Below are 20,192 nucleotides of genomic sequence, written 5' to 3' on the forward strand. Positions count from 1 at the left end.
CCTGTGTGAGGGACCAGAGAGAAGCCATAAGAATTAGCAGGATAATTAAAAATTGAAAAAAAGGGGGGAAAAAAGGTCTATCGATATTTGCCTCGAGAGTTGTCAACATATGCTTGTTATTAACGTGGTTATGGAAAATCTTGGGTAGCTAATGCAATTCGAGCAGATACTGAGCAAAGAGAAGGCAGAGGGGGAGAATTACAACTCTTAAACTTGTGGCCCACTCCTTTCAGAAATCTGTAGGGAGGAAAGTTTAATTCAGAGAGCCAGGAATGTTCTTGTGTGAGCTGGAGCTGCTGACGGGATTGATTTGATGAGTGTGTGATCCAGCTCTATCCCCTTGCACTTCTGGCATTCCCTGCCCGCACACAGCCTCTGCCAAAGGGAAATCCATGCTAATAGAATTTTCTGCTTTTAGCAAAGACATCCTCACCTTTCTTTTGTGCTGCTGGAGCTGGGTAAGGAGGCCTTAATTCAGGATGGGAATGAACTATTAATTAGTGAAGTTCTGTTATTCCAGTAGAGATCTGTGGTAGGACTGTGTGAAGCTTCTTTAATAAAATAAGAGAGCAAGGTTCCCTAGTGTGATCACAAAACCAGGATCATTACAAGGCTGCCAAATGAGCTTATGGTAATTATCAAGTGATATATTTGATAATTGTACAGAATTTTGGGTGAGTTCTGCATTAATTAGTAACAGAAGCTGATGGAGTCATTCTTTCCTTTGTACCACTTTAGGTGGGGTAAGATATTTAAAATAAACCAGTTTACCAGTTAAACAGTTTAAAATAAACTAGCTTTAAAGCCCTGTGAAAAACAGAGGTATTTTAATAAGGTAAGAGGTTATTATTATTTTTCTTCATTTTTAATGCAATTTATATAGATTCAGAGATTATTGGCTTTTTAAAAATGCAAAATAAGTTAATATGCCATGGATTTTTCTGTCAGTGGTATCAGAAGCCTTCTTTCCCCTTTGCCCTGTCCCAGTACAGCTGACTTTCTGGAACAGGAATTCTAATTTTGGAAGAGACTACTTTTTTAGCCTCTTAACTTGTAATTTAATGGAATTTAAAGAAGCTGACACAAGGTGGGTAAAATGGCAATATTGCAGGTTTTATGAGTGTTTTTCTTCCTATGAGAGCTCTATTTTACCCAGAGCCCAACCTGTTAGTGCAGAGACTGGAATCCAGAATTCCTTTTCCATCAGGATGTCTTAGCCCCACCTGGAGATTTCTCTCCTTGTTTTATCTGAATGCTGTTGATCAGAGTGTAGTGAGATGTTGCTTTTTTAAATTTTTTTTTATTTAATGCCAGTAGATTTTGTTTAAAATTTTAAAGCCTTTGCTTAAAGTTTACAAATCATTGAGGTTCATTGGCAAACAAAGCCTCTTGCACCGTTTGTGATCTTGTGCTTTTTTGCTGAAACTCTTCCATGATTGTATTTGAGTCCCACCTTTTGACATGATGGAAACTTACTTTTTTAATGGTAGAAACAAAATAAGAAAAAGCAGCAAACATTTATGAAGGAATTGGGCTCAAACAGGATACACCAGTATTTCCTTTTGAAAAAGAGGATTGACTTTGGGGGTGCTGTTTTCTACATGTGGATTATGAGAAGTGGCAGAAAAAGTCTCCATCTTCTCTGCAAATTTGGATTTTCCTGTGGACTGCGTTAGTTCTGGACTCAGCAGCTGAGAGCATTAGCAAAGGTTTTCTGCCAGTACTGGATCCTCTTCATCTCTAGGACCTGCACATATTCATCTGTTTTGCACAAACTGATACAGAAGTTCTTAACTGAGGAGATTTTAAGCACTTGTAGACAATTTTAGTAATTTTTATCTATTTTTGTGTATTAAGCAGCATAGGGAAAAGCTGTTCTTTTATTTCAAAAAGGCCCTAAAGAAAATAGTAATAAATATTTTATTTCAATTTATAATTATTTCCACATCGGAAAGTTCTGATAAACTTTTCTTATTGTTTGGTGGTAGGTTAGAATTATTTGCATTTCTGTAAGTGTCCTTAACTAGATGCCAATGACAATGATCAACTATGAAAGGATATTCAGGAAATGTCATGAGGAATATTTACAAGGGAAAGCTAATAAAGAAAATATTATTTCTAGATAAAAAGAGTGGGGAAAAAAAAACATATCATGGATGAATATTACATTCCAGTAGCCAAGCACACTCCTTCCTGAGAGAAGGCTCTGGAATACATTTTTTTCCTCCCAATACATCTATGGATATGCTATTTTCAAGCCCTGATTATATATATAGATATAGGTACATATATTTATTCTTACACAGTCTGTAGTTTTAAGATGTGATTTGGAAAAAAAAAAAAAAAGTGGCTGAAATTTAAAAAAAATGTAGCACAAAGAGCGTGGTAAAAGATTTTTTGGTCAAAACTGTACCACAGACCTTGTCATTCTTGTGGTAATAGAGATGGAATGACAGTGAATTTTCATACTTGTTTTAGAATCTTTTGGCTTTTAGTGAAATGTCTTTATTGCAAAGGCATTTACTTTCTTACAGCAAATTTGTGCTTTAGAACACTAATACAATACTATAGGTGCCATGATTTGTATCATGGTTAGGGAGAACTGCATCCCTGCTCATTTTTTGTGCATTTAACACCTAAAAGTGCCCAATTGAATATTCCTGTTTCACAGAGCAGAATCCTGGTGCTGCTGGAGTCATGCTGGATTCCCCCTTTGCTCAGCACTCAGCTGTGGGATGTACACACTGGGCCGTGTTTTTAATCTTTCTAATCAGTTTATTGACAGCTCAATAAAGAATTCCTTCAGGAGATTGTGCAAACATGGAGGCAGAGTTTCCTTCTGTTTAAATGCTGGTGGGATCATTTTGCTGCCTGCTGTGGTTTTACAACAAAATATTAGGAGTACAGCGAAGCAGCACTAAGGCAGAGAGTTTTCACCTGTGGGAGCTCTTTGTACCTTTCACATCTGGAAAACAGCCACAATGTTTTTGTCACCACTTGCATATCACTGCCAGTCCATTATCTCAAGGGACAATTGCTTTCTGAGTGGTTTCCGACCCTTGTGTGTTCAGGTTCTACTTTATCAGTGTCTTCATTTTTTTGAAAATGAAAACAAGTGACAAAAACGATGCTTTGGCACCACAGCCCTGCAATGCCTGGTTCTTATCTTTTTCTTTTTTCTGCTTGGCTGTGATTTGCTTAGCCCGGACTGAGGAGAGGTTAAAAGGAAAACCCTCTTTTGGGGGACGTGCTGCTGGATTTTATACTTCCAATTTTATCTATTCAAAACATGTGGCCACTACATCCCTTCCAGGACACAGAAAATAGTGTGAGGATTGAATGAGGTGTTCCTATAAATAGGGAATTGTTCAAACTGACAAAAAGTTGTTTTTCCTGCCCAAAGGTAACGACGTTGGTGAACACGAGCAATAAAGGACCGTCTGGCAAGAAGAAAGGGCGCTCGAAGAAGGCTCATGTTTTGGCTGCCTCAGTGGAGCAGGCTACTCAGAACTTCTTGGAAAAAGGAGACCAAATTGCTAAAGAGAGCCAGGATCTCAAGGAGGAGTTGGTTGCTGCTGTAGATGATGTTCGAAAACAAGGTATGTGGGAAAATGTCAATTATTTTTCTTCTTTTCTGCCAAGGTTGGGATTAAATCATGAGATGGTATTTCTTGTTTGGACTCAGATGTTTATTAGTTCTTATCTATGTTTCAGTCTCACAAACCCCGAATTCTACAGCGCTTCACTAATACGGTAAAAATCGAGCCCCATCTCTCTCTCTACAAGGCCTTTTAAAGATAAAATGTCCAATAAAGAAATGACTCCTAAATTATTTTTACTTTTAACCCAATAACCAACCACCTGAGCCTGCAATGTGGATTTTTTTATCCAGTTACACAAAGCCACCCAAACCCATGGAGAAGAAGGTGCAGACGAAGGTAAAGAAGGACCAAAAACCTCCATTTTGCTTTATATATATTACTAGATTCTAAAAGCTTAAACTCTTAAGTTTTCCACCCTGTGATATTACACACTCCTATTCAAACTCCACACCCATGATCCCAGTTCCATCACTCAATTTTGGAAGTCTTCTCTATGGCCTCAGGTCAAATGCAGTGTTCTCCTGGAGGTCAGTGCCTGTCAGCACAGAAAGTCTAAAATTCTCAGTAATTTAGTATAAAATTCTTAATAAATTACTAGGGTTCCAACAGGAAAAATTGCTCAATGGGAGCAGAGCTTTGCCCAGTGACAAAGATTATTGTTCCATTTCCAGCCTGTTTTTTTAATTCTGCTGTGTGACAAAATGATGTGATTTTCTTCACTTGGCTGAATCTGAGCAGTGGTTTAAAGCCTGTGGGTGCAAATGGAGAGCTAGGATTCTGGTACATATGTTTCTGAACAATCTAACAATTATCAACCAAATAAAATAGCAGTGTAGTGATTTCAAATATATGAAAAAAAAAATATCAAAGCCTGAAATTAGAGGTATAATAACAATATTAAGACAATTATTTTCTGAGTGTTGTTGATAAAATAAATGGATACTCACAAGATCTGACAATTTTCCTTCAAAAGATAAAATGGATATGAGGTGCTTTCAAATTTACCTGTGTGGGAGGGGAAAAATATGTTTTCAATATATGCCTATGACAAAATGTTTCCATTTTATTGATTTTGATTGTAATTATTTTTATTGCAGCAGAATTAAGTACCTTTCAGTACCTTTCAGGTTTATTCCATTGTAAGTCCTATAATCTAGAAACCATCTGCCAGTATCATCAGCCCTGGGTGTTAGAACAACACTGAGAGATCTCCAACTGAGATTTCAAAAGGAAGCTAAAGGATTTGGGTGTAAAATACTGATACTCAGTGAGCTACTCCCTCAGAACTCATACTGTCATACTGGGTTTTTGTTTTTTTTATCTTGTGAAAGTTGGACTGAAGTGATCATAAGAGAAAGCAGTGTTAAATTTTGTGTATATAAGCACTGCTTAGTGAATATTCCAGTCTGTTCTATCCTGAGGGTATTTTTTCCTCCTCTCCACTCTGTGTATATTTGGTTTCACTGTTTTCATGTTCCTGTGTGGTTTGGGTTTTCTTAAATATTCAGTTGTCAGCACATCAGATTAAGTTAAGTATTTGCTGTATGCTCTATCTGCCATGATATTCCATTATTCTAGTAGGGTTTTATGGGTTTTGTTGGTTATTTTTTCTGATGGGTGTTCGTTGCTGTGATGGTGGGGTTTGGTTGGTTTTTTTTTTAGATTTTTAATGCTGATGCCTGGCTGTTCTGGCATTAATTTTCATTTGTCAGCTACTTCAGTTTTCTGTTGCTTACATGACTTATTTTGTGTTGTGTTAAGTTGTAGCTCTGCGCCTTCAGTGGTGACATGAGTGCGCATGTTCTCTCTGAATTCATAACCTTTTCTCTTTTGGGTTTGTGATGCTGACTCAGCTTCTCCTCAGGAGCCTTCTCCTGAGTTAGAGGCATCAACCTAAACTTGCACACTCTTTATCTAGACTAAATTTCTGATTTTTTACATGACAAAAAGACTTTTACTTTTCTTAACCTATATTTAGAAACAACGAACCCAAACGACAATGAAGAAGCAGAGAGGAGGAAAAAGATCTTAAACAGAATTACAGAGAATGACACAGACATTCATCTCTTGTCAACACTCCAGGCTGGGAAAAAAGCCTGTCAGAAAAGTGGAGCAGCTTTTTTGGGGCCTGTTCAACACGATCCCATAATGAGGAGAGCAGGAGACACCACACACCATTATTAGCACCCACGAGCTGTGTAAATGAGACCAGCCCTGGTGTGATGTGAAATGATATGTTTAGCTGGGTGGCATAAAGAGCTGGATTAATGAACTGAGGCTGTGTTTTCCTGGCTGATTTCCTGGCAGAGTTCCAGCTGGGATAATTATATCGTCAACCTAAAAATGTCTGCGGCACTTACAGCTGGCACTTGGTGAGCTCCTCATTTCCTGCCCTGCCTTGCTGGGTAGTGTTGTGTCCTACTAAAGGTAGCAATTCACTCCAGGGACTCCTGCTTTCCATTGATAGGTGTGGAACAAATGCTCTGTATCACTGCAAAATGCTTTGGAGTGTCCATAGTGCTGAGATTCTTGTTCCTTCTGTGGTGTGGAAGGGTAAATTCTATGGGCTGTAGAAAACCTGGGTGATAAACAGGTTTGATTTATGAAACCCATTCTAAAAACACAAAGAGCAAAAACCAAAAGATTTGCTGCCTAAAGCTCATCCCTGTGTACCTCTGTATCCCATAATGATTCCATAATAGGAATGCTTAAACTTCAAAACCACCTAAGTGAGGCTATCCAGTTGCTGGGCCATTAAATACTTTGCTGTGTGGGTGTTTATTCTGGTCCTGTCAGAGTTGTGTAAAAGACCTCCCAGATGGGGGACAAAGAAGACCTGGGACATGTGGAAGTTTATAATTAATATTGTTTTATATTAGAGAAGGAAAAGCACACAAGTGTTGGAACCAGATGATCTGTAATGTCCCTTCCAACCCAAACCATTCCATGATTCCGTGAGCATAAAGAGTGAAACTACAAATTCTGAGAAGTGTAAGGAAGTGAAGAAGAACTCACAGGAATAAAAATACAGTGTGTGCTGTACTCATAGTGTCTAAATACAACTGATCTTTTATTGATCAGTAGAGAAGAAGGAAATTCCCTGTGGAGGAGAAATTCAGGCCGTGATTGACACAAAAATCTATCAAGAACTGCAGTTCCACTGGGCTCCAGTTTGATTAAATTTGTTAGGACACAGCCTGGGATGCTGCAGAAAGCAACACAAGGAAATAGGCTATATTCATGTAAATTTATTCTATCTGGCTTTGGCAATGTCTGTCTGTAGGTATGTGCTGGTGACTGCCTGATTTTAATGTAATTTTCCTGAAAGTTTTCTGGCATATAGCTGAAACTTCCATTAGAAACACGATTAAGTCCAGCTTCTGGTTGTTGTGTTTGAAATTGTTTTGCTTTTCAGTCATGGGAGATAAAATTTCACACCACAATATGAAATTCATACTTCAATCAAAGGACAGAAAATAGCTGTTGATGTCTTTTGTGTTTGAAGACAGGGTAAAGTTGAGGTAGACTTAATTTTTTGCTCATGCAGGTTTATGGACATTGTGAAAAAGAATGTGATCTCTGTACTCTGTGACAATCGTGATATTGTGGATGAACATGTCTGAGACATGAAAGTGACTTTAACTTCCTTGCAATTTTTTGTTTTCCTCTGACAGAACACACTAAAAATAATATTTTTAGTGCTTTAATGCTTTCAACCATCTAGTTTTGAAAATTTTTTGAAGTTTTAAGATGAAAAAGAAATTCTATGAAAGATGGTTTCTAGAGAAATCTAGAGAATCTAGAATCTAGATAACCTGTTTTTTTAAGACAAAAAATCCCCCCATATCTTTTCACTTAAACATATGTTCTCCCTAGGCTTATTTATAAACATTTTCACTGAAGTATATGAAAACTTTTTCTTGCTTACAGAAGTTAGCATATGCTAGTTCTTGATAGAGGAGAAAGTATCTGTGGAAAGAAATTACTGGAAAACAGTTTTTTTAGACAAACTAGAATTTCTATTCATCCTGAAAGGTGAAGTGGGGCATGTGGGCAGTCCTGCTTAATGGGAGAATGAATCTTGGTCTGCACTTTTGAAAGAACCTGTGTGTACAATAAACATTTTCTTTTTTTTCCAATAATATCTGTGATGAGGTGCTCTGCAACTTGCTTTTTGTCTGGTTGGTGGCTCATGCCTGGGCTGAAAGCTTTGAGCACAAAGATTTGAAGTCCTTTATTCAGCAAGTCACTGGAGCCATGGCCTGAAAACTCTTACCTTGTTAATAAAAATTACTCCTTTTCTATTTTGAATTGCTTGTTATGTATGGAAGTGACTTCAGTTGTTATCCATGTTTGCAATGCTCCTCCTAAGAAATCTGGGCCCCTAAATGCCATTTCATGCAAATGTTCTAATGCTGCCTCTTTCAAACTCTTTTCCATCCATTAATTATCTTTTGGCTCTTTGAGAACTGAGTTGCAGAAAGACGTCAAAATTCCTACTCTGAAATGATTTAAAACACTTCTGACAAAAAAGCAGATGTTGCAGAGCATCCCCAAGAGTTGCAATAGAGAAGAGTAGGGTCAGGGGTTCCCAAAACCAGGCGTGAGACTGCTGCAGCTCCATGGCCCCACTTTGAAGCAGGAACGAGACTGATCCTGTATTTCCAGTAGGCACATGCACACAAGCACATGTATACAATTCAGGTATATATATACATATATATAATTTATATTTATGGCTGACCTTACACATCAGCCTCTCAGCACTCACTTTTCTATGATTCTGTGAGACATTGGAACTGTCTACCCAAAGAAGTGGTAGATATTCCATCACTGGAAATATTCAAGGTCAGGTTGGATAGGGCTCTGAGCAACTTGCTCATTGCAAGGGATGGACTAGATAACCTTCAAAATCCCTTCTGACCCAAACTATTTTATCTTTTTCTGCGAGAAAAACCTAACAGCACCAATGTCTTGTCCTGCTCCACTCTGTTCCTGATCAGGATTGATCCTTAAGGTGAAAACTGAAAGTGGAGGAAAAATGAAATGCATATAGGGCATGGCAGGGGGTTGGAACTAGATAATCTTTTAAAGTCTCTTCCAACCTGAACCATTCCATGATTTTATGACTTTCTGTACACATTAGATTTAGGCTTTTTGGGAGAACTGCTGATGATGCTTGGTAATGTCAACTGGCTGTCCAAAGATCTTGTCTTCTTCTCTACTCTCTGCTCCATTTCCAAAAGATTTATTTCTGTTTAGCCTTGGCTGGAGCTTTTCTGATATTCATTTCACTTTTCAGTGTTTTGTTTAAGCTCATGTTAGTTTAAATTTATGAAAGTAACTTCCACCTTCTGGGGTATGTTTATTATACTGGGTAGTTGGTGTTTGATGTATTGCCCAAACATGCCAGTTTTGGACAGATTTTGCAAAAGCAATGATATAAGTTTGAAAAGTAATATAAATTAATACATCTTGCAATTTTTTTAATACTATATTTATTTACATTGTCTTTCTTGAAGATTTTATATTATTGTGGCTTTATATCAGGATAAAATCAGAATAAAATTTCTTTAACCTGACAGGTGTCAAATATAAAATTATACTTAGAAACTGCAAGATAGGGAAGTAGTGTTTCCTCCAGAAATATTTGACTTGAATATTAAAATCAAATCCTAAAACTACTGCTTGTTTTTTTTACAGGAAAATATTACTGTTAGTAAAGATTTTATTTGTGAAAGTATTGCAGAAATGCAGCACAGATAAACAAAAAAAAAATCCCTATCAAGGGACTGTAACTAGGCCATGTTTTGCAGTAAACATTTAACTCCACCACCCATTAGTATGCATGAAATTTCTGGATTCAGGTCAAATTTGGCGAAGAGTTTCACTAGGATTTAAATTGAAAAAATTATTAAAAGAAAAAAAAATATTACAAATTAGAATAGGTACCACAGGCAGTTAACTTGCCCTGTTCTGTCTTGCAGCAGTAATTCCCAAACTGGATAGGCTTAATCCACAGTGAGTAATCCTCAGCAGCATTTAATGTACAGCCTTTTCAATTAAGTTTTGAGCTAACCACGAGCAATGTTCTGCAAGGAGATTTCCTCCATGCATGAAATCTGTATTTGTGTCCCCTCTGTGTGTAATTCAATGTGGAGATTGGAGTTGAAGTCCCTGACCCCTCAGAATGGTTCTGTGAAGCTGCAGAGCACCACAGGGTGAGCATCTCGACCTCCCTTTTTGAAGCTCTTCTGATTTATGTGTTACTGAATCTTTCTCTGAGTCCCAGCTGAGTGCTGGAAATGAAATCACTGTTGATTCATTAGGCAGGAATTCTGAACTGAAATTCTTCTTTTTCTTCCACATTAAAAAAAAAAAAAAAAAGGAAATAAAAAAGGAAAAGTTTGAGTCATCTTTGAACTGGAAAATCAATTATTTTCGTCTGTCAGATCAAAAGTATTTGGAAGGAAATTCCTTTTAGCCTGGCACAGGAGTGACCTCAGATGACTGTGTAGGTCAGTGATGGAAGTTTTTAGCAGAGCAAAGGAACTGAGAGTTTCACCAGCTGTCTGATGAAGGATAGGGAAACTGGTGGGAGATCAGGAGTGGTGCAGAGACTTTGTCTGGGATATTTAAATTGGGAAGCAGCATACTGAAGGGTGAAAGAGTCAGGGAGATGAGCTTAAGGTTTGGTCATTGCTTTATGCTTCCGTCACTGAACAGTGAATTTTCAGTCTTTCAAAAACAGGAAAATTGCAAGAATGACTTCGTGATGATTACACACACACAAAAAAAAAAAAAAAAAAAAAAAAAAGAATTGCCAACAAACTTTTCCAATAAAATTTCATTCCGGTGAGCAAATTCTGTGAAGGAATTCAGTTTTTTAAAAGTGATGTTTTCTGTGTTTAGAATGTAACTGTAAATACTGCCATAATTCATCTAACATGTGAGGATCTTGGGTTTGGATCCGTGTTACCAGGATTATTTCTGCTTAATTAAAAGTGGGAATGGCATTAAACTGAAGGAGTGCAGGTTTGCATTAGACACGAGGGGAAAATCCTCCCTGTGAGTGTGGTGAGGCCCTGGCACCGTTGCCCAGAGAAGTTGTGGTAGCAGAGGCTCTTCCTTCCGTGGTGCCTTTGCAGAAGGCGGGAGCTTCTCTTCAGAGATGCGTGTTTATGGTCTGCAACTATACCACTGCTAAAGATACATTTTGCAATTAGAAACTGTTTTGAGGTGAATTTTGCAAACTCTGGTGGCAGCAAGAAAAGCCAGCAAGGTTCTGGGGCGAGGCTGCCATATGCCTGTGCAGAAAGAGCGCTCCTTTCATCCCGCAGCGGCCATGGAGATCCCGTAAATGGCAGGAACGACAGCGGGAGCGATGCAGACCCCACACCAGCTGGGAAGTTTTTGTCTGCCTCTAGAACTGCTCTGTGGGCTCCTGACTTTCTGGTATAGGTTGCTGCCATCTTATCTCTTTGTCATCTTCCCTTTGTCCCTCAGCCACACGGCCGCCTCAGGCGGGCACCATCTTGGGAAGGTTAATTCCAACATTTTTGTGTCACTCTTTGTGTCTGTGAGGTTTGTGAGATTGGGCAGTTTTGTATCTAGTAGTTATTTACTGTTGTTTTTTGGCCTGTTGTTGCTCCAGTTGTTTTTTCACTTATATCTACTCATAATCTTTCCTTACTGGTGGCAGGGGATTGATTGCAATTAAGTGGAGGTGACTCATTTTGGTGTCCAACTTTATAAATGGTCTTAAACCAAGACTTCTTGTTCTTCCTGCAAGGTTGGTAAATCATTCCATGGTTCAAATCCAAAATCACAGCTGTTTCCAGCTGCCTGGCAGGGTCTCAAATGCTTCTGACCTGCAAAAATGTCTGAGGGACATTTTCAGTTCTGACGCATATCTGGAAGGGTTCAAGGCTGAGCTGGATGAGGCTTGGAGGAACCTGGTCTAGTGGAATGTCTCCCTGTGCATGTCAGGGATGGAAAAAGATGAGCTGTAAGGTCTCTTCCAACCCAAACCATTCCATGATTCTGTGATTACCCAGTGGCATTTAATGCCAAAGATACAAGCAGTCCTTGAAGCACTAAGCTCTATCTGTGAGTCTTCCTTACCCCCCTGCTCAGTCCTTCTATTTGCCTACAGTACGTTTTGTTCTGTGTTCTTTATTTTTTGACTGCATTTTCCATGGCAGTCATCCAACTTCAGAAGTTGTATAAAAGCTTCTTTCTTCCATACAGATTAGGCTTTAATTTTGGATATGGTTTCAGAAAGTGGTATTCGATAAGAGAAGTATTAAAAATGACAGCACGAAAATTTGAAATACACTTTCTAATATCTCAGTCCTAAAAGATGCTTAGTCAGTATATAAAAGACTTCAATTTATTGCCTTTCCATTTACCATTTTGAACACGTCTTTTTCTGAAGTACATTTTTCACATACTACAAAGGCCAGTAATACTTTACAGAGTGAGGGAATATAAAATGTTATAATCAAATAACAGGCACTGATTTCCTCTGAGAAGTGTCAAATTATAGCATTCTGATCTCCAGCTATCTTGTTCTCTGTTTTAATCCCTTTATCAGAGACAAGTTCTTTTTAGACTTTAGATCTGTGAGATATTCCAGCTGCTGTTTATATATGAACATAGGAAAAGGAGCCTATACTGTATAGCTGATGGAATTTAGAATTATTTTTGTATCTACTAAAAATAAAATTGTAAGCTCTCTACTGATTTTGATTTGGGATGTTTGCAAATTTCATTCAGCTGTAATTGTTCCAATTGACTTTGAGATCTGTGCTTTTTTTTTTTTTTTTTTTTTTTTTTTGTTGTTGTTTGGGTATTTTAGTTGTAGATAAGTCAGTTATTAACCTCTGTTCATATGATGTGATTTCTACAGTATGTGATGAAATACATGTGTTTGTTCTTCAGAAAATATGCCACCTCTACTTCTTTACATCTGTTTATGGTGGACTTTATGGTTTTAAATAGCTCCTTATTTTATTTATTCAACACTTGCCTGTCTGAACAGAGAATTTAGGTGGAACTTGGGCAAAAAAGGAGAGTCTGTGACCTTTGTGAAAAGGGACAAGGAAAGCTCAGGAAAGCTACCAGGGGCATTTGGAGGTCATGCAAGGAGAAAATGGCAATGGCCAAAGCCCAGCTAGGAGTGAAACCTGGCTGCTGGCATAGAAAACCAATAAAAAAGGATTCTGTAAATTCATTAATGACAGGAGTAGGATCAGTTTGGGGGGCTTCCTTCTATTCCCAGCTCGGAGCATTGGGTACCTGAAGGACAACTCCTCTTATGTTGGAGACTGAGGCAAAGAAGGAATTTAGTTCCTCAGCATTTTCCTCATCCTTTGTGACTGAGTTTTGCTCGGCATCCTGTAAAGGATGGAGTTCATGAAATCATGGAATGGTTTGGGATGAAAGGGACCTTAAAGCTCATCTAGTTCCAACTCTCTGCCATGGGCAGGGACACCTTTCACCAGACCAGGTTACTCAGAGCCATCTCCAGCCTTGATTCCTCTCAGCCTCCATTCTGCCCTGCCCAGGTATTTAGAAAGGACAGTCCTAACACTCAACCATCATTTTTTTCTATTACCTATAGAGGCTTAGACTAATGAGCATTTCTTTCTGTTCTCATTACAAACCTAATGATAATCATGTCTTGTTTATGAGCCTTTTCCTGTGCACAACAGCAATCTGCCTTTCTGGGTGTTGATAGAGGGCTATAGATTATTTGTGTTTTGATCTCTGTGCTGGAATGTAAATTCACACCATGAAGCTCAGTTATCTCATTATATCTCTGCACAGAAGCTCTTGCAATTTTTAAACATTCAAGCAGTGAGTGTAGTTATATAAAGGAGCTCTTATATTAACACATAGGTGTCACTGCATGTATGTGAATTCCCACTGAAACTGGCAATAAATTCTTAGGTGACTAAAACGTTGCCAAGTCAAAATTGGTTTTGTAGTCTTCAAAAATTAATTTTTAAATGTAATTCCCAATTTTGGAAAGATAAATTTAATTTTCATGTAAGTTGAGGCTTTGAGTATGATTTTAGAACCTTTGGTTTTCAAATATAGGTTATTATAAAAAAATGTGTGCAGCTTATGTGAACTAATAGAAGAAATTAAATAAATTTTTTAAAGTGCTCTTGTGCCTTTTATCTATTTCTCTGTATAAATCTGCAGATGCTCTTTCTGTATTTTATGTTTCCTTGTTTTTAATCTTTTTCCTATTGTAAGTCTATATTGTAGATTTTCCCTATGCTGATGACTCTCCCATGTCTGCTTTTCTCCTTTCTTGTCCTCTCTCATACTGGAGTATCTTTCTATATTTTTGTATTGAAATTTTTCCTGTTATTTTTCTTTCTTGGCTGCAAACCCCTCAGCTGTCCAACATTAATGTGCCAGTCCTCTTAATCCCAGCTGGGGTTGTGGGAAGGCTTTTTTTACTTTCAGCCATGTTTATTCCCCAGATTAAGCAGTGCTCCCTGCTTTTCTTATTGCTTTTGTCAAGACATTTAGGTAGCATCTAAGTGTAAGGAAAATGATAAATTAGCAGGAATACAAAAGTAACCCTCAAAATGAATAGGGAGCTGATAATCCACCAAATTGATCAATCTCATCATCAGTCCTTCCCCCTCCTCACAGTGCTTCCCATGTGCTGACATTATCAACTTGCTGCTCCCTCTTTTTCACAGATCACTGGGATTTTTTGATGAATTTTGTTATGAAAACGCATCTCTCTGGAAAAGATCAACCATTTGAACTGAAGCTTATCTCAAAAAATACCAAGTTCAAATGAGCTCTTTATTGGATTTTTTTTTTTTTTATGTGATAATAGAGAGTGATGGAACTGATTCTAATTATGATTTTGAGCTTAGTTCATGGTGCCTTGGGCACAGATAGAATCTACCCTTGAACTTGCTTTCCTGTACATTATTTGTACAGGAATACTGCACAACTACTGAGCTTCTTCAAGCCCCAGAATTAAAATAATATCCAGAATGGTTGGAATGTGTGAGCCTAATGTTGAGTGCCACAGTTGTCTTCTTGGAGTGCTTCCTTTTCCATAAATTTTGGGTGCTTTTCAAATGTTGCTCCTTTCTTTACCCTTCTATAAGTGGAGGGCATTGCTCTGATACATTAAATTTATTAATGAAAATTCTATTTAAATTAATAAGTTGTTACACAGAAACCCATTAAATGATTAAACTTAAGATGTTAATCACTAGGACTTACAGATTTTTCTTTGTCGGTTCCATTCAGTTGAGTAATTTTTTACAATAAGGATTTTAATAAATGTACCATACACAGTTGACCAGAAAGGCAGCAACTTTTCCTGACATTTTCCACTGTAGTTTCTTGTGTAGGTGATGAACTATTCTACTCATTTTGAATATGCTTCTTGATGTGACCTTACAGCATTTAGATAAAGAAGAAGATACTTATTTTAAAATAGAGATTTCAATTTTTTAGTATGAACATAGAAATTGTGGGAAAATTGGTAGTTGAATTACTTGATGATAGGACAAGGAAGAAGAGATTTCAATTAGGAGTAGATGTAGATGGGATATTGGGAAAAAAATGGTTCTCTGTCAGGCTGAGGAGGCTCTGCACAGGGTACCCAGAGCAGCTGTGGCTGCCCCTGGATCCCTGGAAGTGTCCAAGGCCAGGTTGGATGGGGCTTGGAGGAACCTGGGATGGTGGAAGGTGTCCCTGCCCATGGCAGGGCGTGGGACAGGATGGGCTTTGATGTCCCTTCCATCCCAAACCTCTCTGTGATTCCTTGTTTCTGTCAAACACTGTGGTTCAGCAGCATGATTTTGCCATGATACAAATAAAGCGACATCATAATTCAGTTGAGCTTGAGTTTTCAAATTTGCCTCTGTATTTATTGATATCTCAAGAGGTCCAGTGTGGTTTTGTGTTTCCAGACACAGTGGTGAGCATCTAAAATGTTCATGTTGATGTTCCCTGAACTCTCCAGTTCAGTGAAGGCAGATCACTTTAGTCCCTGAAGGATGTTAATCCTTGGAGTAACTGAGTTGCAGACAAAGAGGGATTAGAGATGCTAATGTATCCTCACATCCCAAACAATTTAGTTTTGAATTGAAATTTAATTGGTGTTTTATTGTACTTAAGTGTATCAGTGATGTTCCAAATGCACTATTAATCTGGGTATTAATTAGAAAAGTTCTTCCTAAAACATAACATTCATGGATAAATTGTCTTGCATTGTCATAGATATTGGCTAAATATCTTGAAAGTTCTGTATTCTTGCTATTTTCAGTCCCTCAGGATAGAAGCAGTTGGGTTAATTAAAATTACATATTTTAATGGTCCATGAAGTGAATGATGTGGTATGTTCTTGGATCTAGAGAGAACATTGAAAAAGAGAGAACATTGAATCTAAAATACCTACTAGAATTAAGGATATCCATTGTGCTTTAAAATGCAGAGTGATTCATCTTCCATCACCCTGTCTAAATATCAAATGTAAAGTGAATCAAATGGAAGTGAACTGGATTGTCTGTACAATCTGTTCCAGAGACACACAGCTCCAGGAGCTGAAATGTGACAGGAAAAGATCAGGTTTGATCAGAGGTTGCCTTTTCTGGCCTTGAAATCCATTAAAACAATGAGAACAGCGGTCATCCTTCCACAGATGGAGAACAAAGTCCCAGCTGCAAAAGGAAGAGGAGATGAATTCAGAGAACACAGCAGTAAAGATTTAGGAAAAAGGTTTTAAGGAAAGGGAAGACTAAACAGCCATTTGTGTGAAGCTTTTAGAATTCTGAATAGAATTTTTGATGCATATTTGTATTTAGTAAGTATGTAGGACAAAAATGGTCTACAAATTAGTTCCCACATTCTGATAATGTCAAACAGAGATCAATACTGAACATGTTCAGTTATGAAGACTGGATTTTAAAGTACTGTAAACAAAATACAACGTTTTAAGATATGTGGTGAATAATCAATGTGATGAATAAGGTAGGAGTAATATAGACAGTGAGAAACAAACCAACCAGGGCCAGATTAAGGTCATTATTCCTAAAATTTGACTGTTCAGATATATACTGGTATGGAAAGTGAATGATCCTACTGTATTTGGTGAATTTCTAGACAAATCTAAGGGGGGTAAAATTGCAGATCTTTGCATCTTGGAGGGTTTGCTTCTTCTAAACAAGACTACATCCATGATGAAAGGATTAAAAACCTGCTTACATAATTTAAAAATACCTAATTAACAATTATGGGTTGTTCAAATCTATCATATCATCATTTAGTATAATCCTCACTCTTTTATATGGAGTCTGCAACTCATTATTCCTAATATAGAGACCCAGTTTGGGTCTGTATTTTGGGTCTATATATTGTTATAATTTAGAATACCTTCATAACAGTGCTTTTTCTCTAATTATGATGAGAGCACTCTAAAATGCTTCCATTATGTCATGGATCAGTTGTTCTTTTTTTTTAAATCTTGGACATGCAGAACAAAAGGAAAAATCTGAAAGAAACTGATTAATTAGACTGCAGCTTTATTAACTTCTTCCATTTGGGAACTGCTCAGGAGTGGTACATCCAATCAATTTGTCATTGTCCTGGTAATTATTTCCAGGTGTTTGGTGTATTGTCAGCATCCCCTACTGATTGCAGCTGTTTTCTAGATTGCTGCTCTGTGCCCATCTTCTGTGTCTTAAATAAACACTTCAAGGCTTTGGAAAAAATGACATTTCCTCTATCTATTAACCATTGAAAGTTTTGGTTCAATCCTTTCCTCACAGGTAGATGTTTTACCTTAAGTCTGCTCATGAAATTCCAGTAGTTTTTATTGGTGATCTTTGCAATCATCTGTTGATAGATTTTTGCTGTTAAGCTCTGGGGACATGGTGGGATTGTTGGGGTGTCCTGTGTAGGAAGCTGTCCAGGAGCTGGACTCAGTGATCCCTACAGTTCCAACCCAAGATATTCTGGGATTCCATGAGTATTCCATAGCTGCAAATGGTCCTAGAAACCTGCAGTTCTTATCATTTGTACTCCAGAAGCAGAATTGTTTCATGGGACTGCTGTAATGATTATAGAAATGGATATTGTGTGCAATTAGAAGGGACTGAAGAACTGCCTTTAGTCTGTCAGGACTCCTCACAAAAATTCATAAGGCCAGAAAGGGACAATAGAGACAAGAGTGGAAGAAGCACACAGTGAAACTGAAGGACAAATGGCTCATGAGAAGAAATGGATTTAAATTATCTACAAATACAGGCAGTATGGCATTAAAGTGTATCTAATGAAAAGAACCTGTCAGATTCTGGAGTTCATTTTGGAGTGAGTTTCCCACTTCACACAGGATTAAGTGGGGTTAAATGTCTGAGCTGTTTCTAAGATGGAAGCTTGATAAGTTTATGAGTGTAGCTATTATCATATTGTGGTAAGATAGGGACAGGCGGAGCGGAAGATTACCGGGATGTCACGGAAAGACAGACCCCTTCCCCCCTCTCTCTCCCCTGCTTATCTGCTAACCCCAGGAGTCAAAGAAGAATGTAGCCACACCTGTTCTGGTAAAATTCCACTACCCACTATCCTCCGAGACCCCAAACCCCCCTCTGACGTAGCAAAGACTCCTAAACCTATATAAACCCACGAAATAGGATAATAAACGCTTTTCAACCGTCTGCCATATTGGTGTATGCGTGTGTTGATTAGCCCGAGCGGCTTGGACGAGACCAGGCCGCCGTGCTGCCTTATCTGAACCAGGCTCCTGGTTGTCTTTCATAAAGACAACATACTGGTGCCGAAACCCGGGACAAAAGAAGAAAAATTTGCCCGGCTGACGGGTTTCACCTGGACAGAAGCAGCGGCCAGGACGGTGGAACCGTACCCAGGCGTAGGGGAGACGTCCCCGGACCCGCGAGCGTCATAGGCAGCGTCGCATGGGTCGTAAGTATGAGGCAATGGAATATCGCATTTAAGCTCAGGGACTTTTATCTTGCTATAGCAAGGCTGCCTGGGCTTGGAGCAGCCGAATGCTCAGTGGATGCCATGCATCTGGGAATATGGGAACAGTATACAGCCACGCTAGCCAGAGAGGCAAAATCCTCAGGCGAAAGCATTACGGCACGGGGCAAGGTAAAAGAAACCCCGCGCAAAGCAATAGAAAAACAAAAGACGCAGAATACAGCGCGTACGTGTTTATTAGTCAAACCCGAGCTCGGGGGGGGGGCGAAAGCGCAGACCGTCCCTGAGGAGGGTCCACCCGGGACCGGAGACCCGAGAGGGCTCAGCGCGACAACCCCTTCCCCGGATCAGAGCGCAGCCCGGCCCCGCCGCAGAGCTGAGCCCAGCCCAGCCCGGCAGAAGCAGCGCTGCCGCCGAAGCGGCGCGTTTCAAGCGGCGCGGCCCCGATCCCGCCGGAGCGCGCTCCGAGCAGCGCGACTCCGCTCCCGCCGGAACCCAAGCCCGCCCGCGGCTCCGCGCCGCTTCCCCGCCGGCGCGCCGAGCGGAGCAGCACCGAACCCCGCCGCACAAGCCCCCCGGGACGCCCCCGCCGCAGAAAACCCCCGGGACACCCCCACCGCGAAAAACCCCCGCGAAAACCCCGCCGCAGAAAAACCCCGAGAAGCCGCCGCTTCCCAATCCGTCCCGCCGCCGGTCAGAGATCCGCGGTCAAAGGCGCAGCCGCGCGCGGGGCGCTCTTGGCGAGAGCCGGCGGGAGAGACCGGAGTCGCAGGGGCCGCGGCTCGGGGAGAATCCCCGGCCGCGCGGCCATGCGCTCGTTTTGAAAATGGCGCCGAATGCCGCGGAGGGGGGCGGGGCCCGGGCGGTCCCGGCGCGAAAACTCGGACACCGCGCGATTTCAGGGGCGTGTGCGCGCGGGAGAAAGGGGCGGAGGGCGGCTCGGAGCACAGAGCCAATCAGCGGCCGCGCCGGGAGCCTCCACCATATAAGGGAAAAACCACCCCCCGCAGGGGGCGCGGCGAGCCGGGGGGGCGGGAACGGCCCCTCCCCCGAGGGGGGGAGCGAGCCCGGGGCCGAACAAAACGGCGCGGGGCCCCGGAAGTACGCTGGCATTTCATTTCCGGCGCGGAGCCTGGCAACAGCTCTACCGACCCCTCCGAGCCGGCGGGGACCAGCCCGAACTCCGAAACGAAAGATACAGAACCAGCACAGTTTAAAACAAAACCGAATAGAATTCTAAGCCGCACCGAAAAGCGGTCACAATACCCCTTGGAGCTGCGGCAAAGAAGAGCATCTCGCCAAAGAATACAGGTCCCAACCCCCGGACACACAAAGAGCGCGCGGGCGGGGGGGAGAGCGCGCGGGCGGGGGGGGAGCGCGCGGGCGGGGGGGGAGCGCGCGGACGAACCCAGCCCCCTCCCACCGCAAGCGGCGCGCGCGCCGCAGGGTCAGCAAGAGACGCCCCCAATACGGGACCCCGGGGTAACCCTGGCTATGAAAGTGGGGAGAAAGCCCCCGGGGATGTAGGAGACATGCTGCCTCTGTGGCAGTCGGAACCCCCATGTGGTGAGACCATGAGAGCCACTGCTGCACACCACTGCT

At 40.5% G+C, this 20,192-nt stretch overlaps 1 protein-coding gene across 3 annotated transcripts in view; it reads left to right on the plus strand.

Annotated features, from left to right (window-relative positions):
• Positions 1–20,192, plus strand: part of CTNNA2 (catenin alpha 2) — a 471,460-nt gene that overhangs the window by 92,764 nt on the left and 358,504 nt on the right. For all 3 annotated transcript variants that reach the window (XM_030270317.4, XM_072927892.1, XM_002188730.7), the window contains exon 3: positions 3,404–3,599. In XM_030270317.4, the coding sequence (XP_030126177.1) occupies positions 3,404–3,599 (196 nt within the window). The remainder of the gene's footprint in view (positions 1–3,403; positions 3,600–20,192) is intronic.

This window comes from Taeniopygia guttata, chromosome 4, assembly GCF_048771995.1.
Source record: "Taeniopygia guttata chromosome 4, bTaeGut7.mat, whole genome shotgun sequence".
Taxonomy (NCBI): Eukaryota; Metazoa; Chordata; class Aves; order Passeriformes; family Estrildidae; genus Taeniopygia; species Taeniopygia guttata.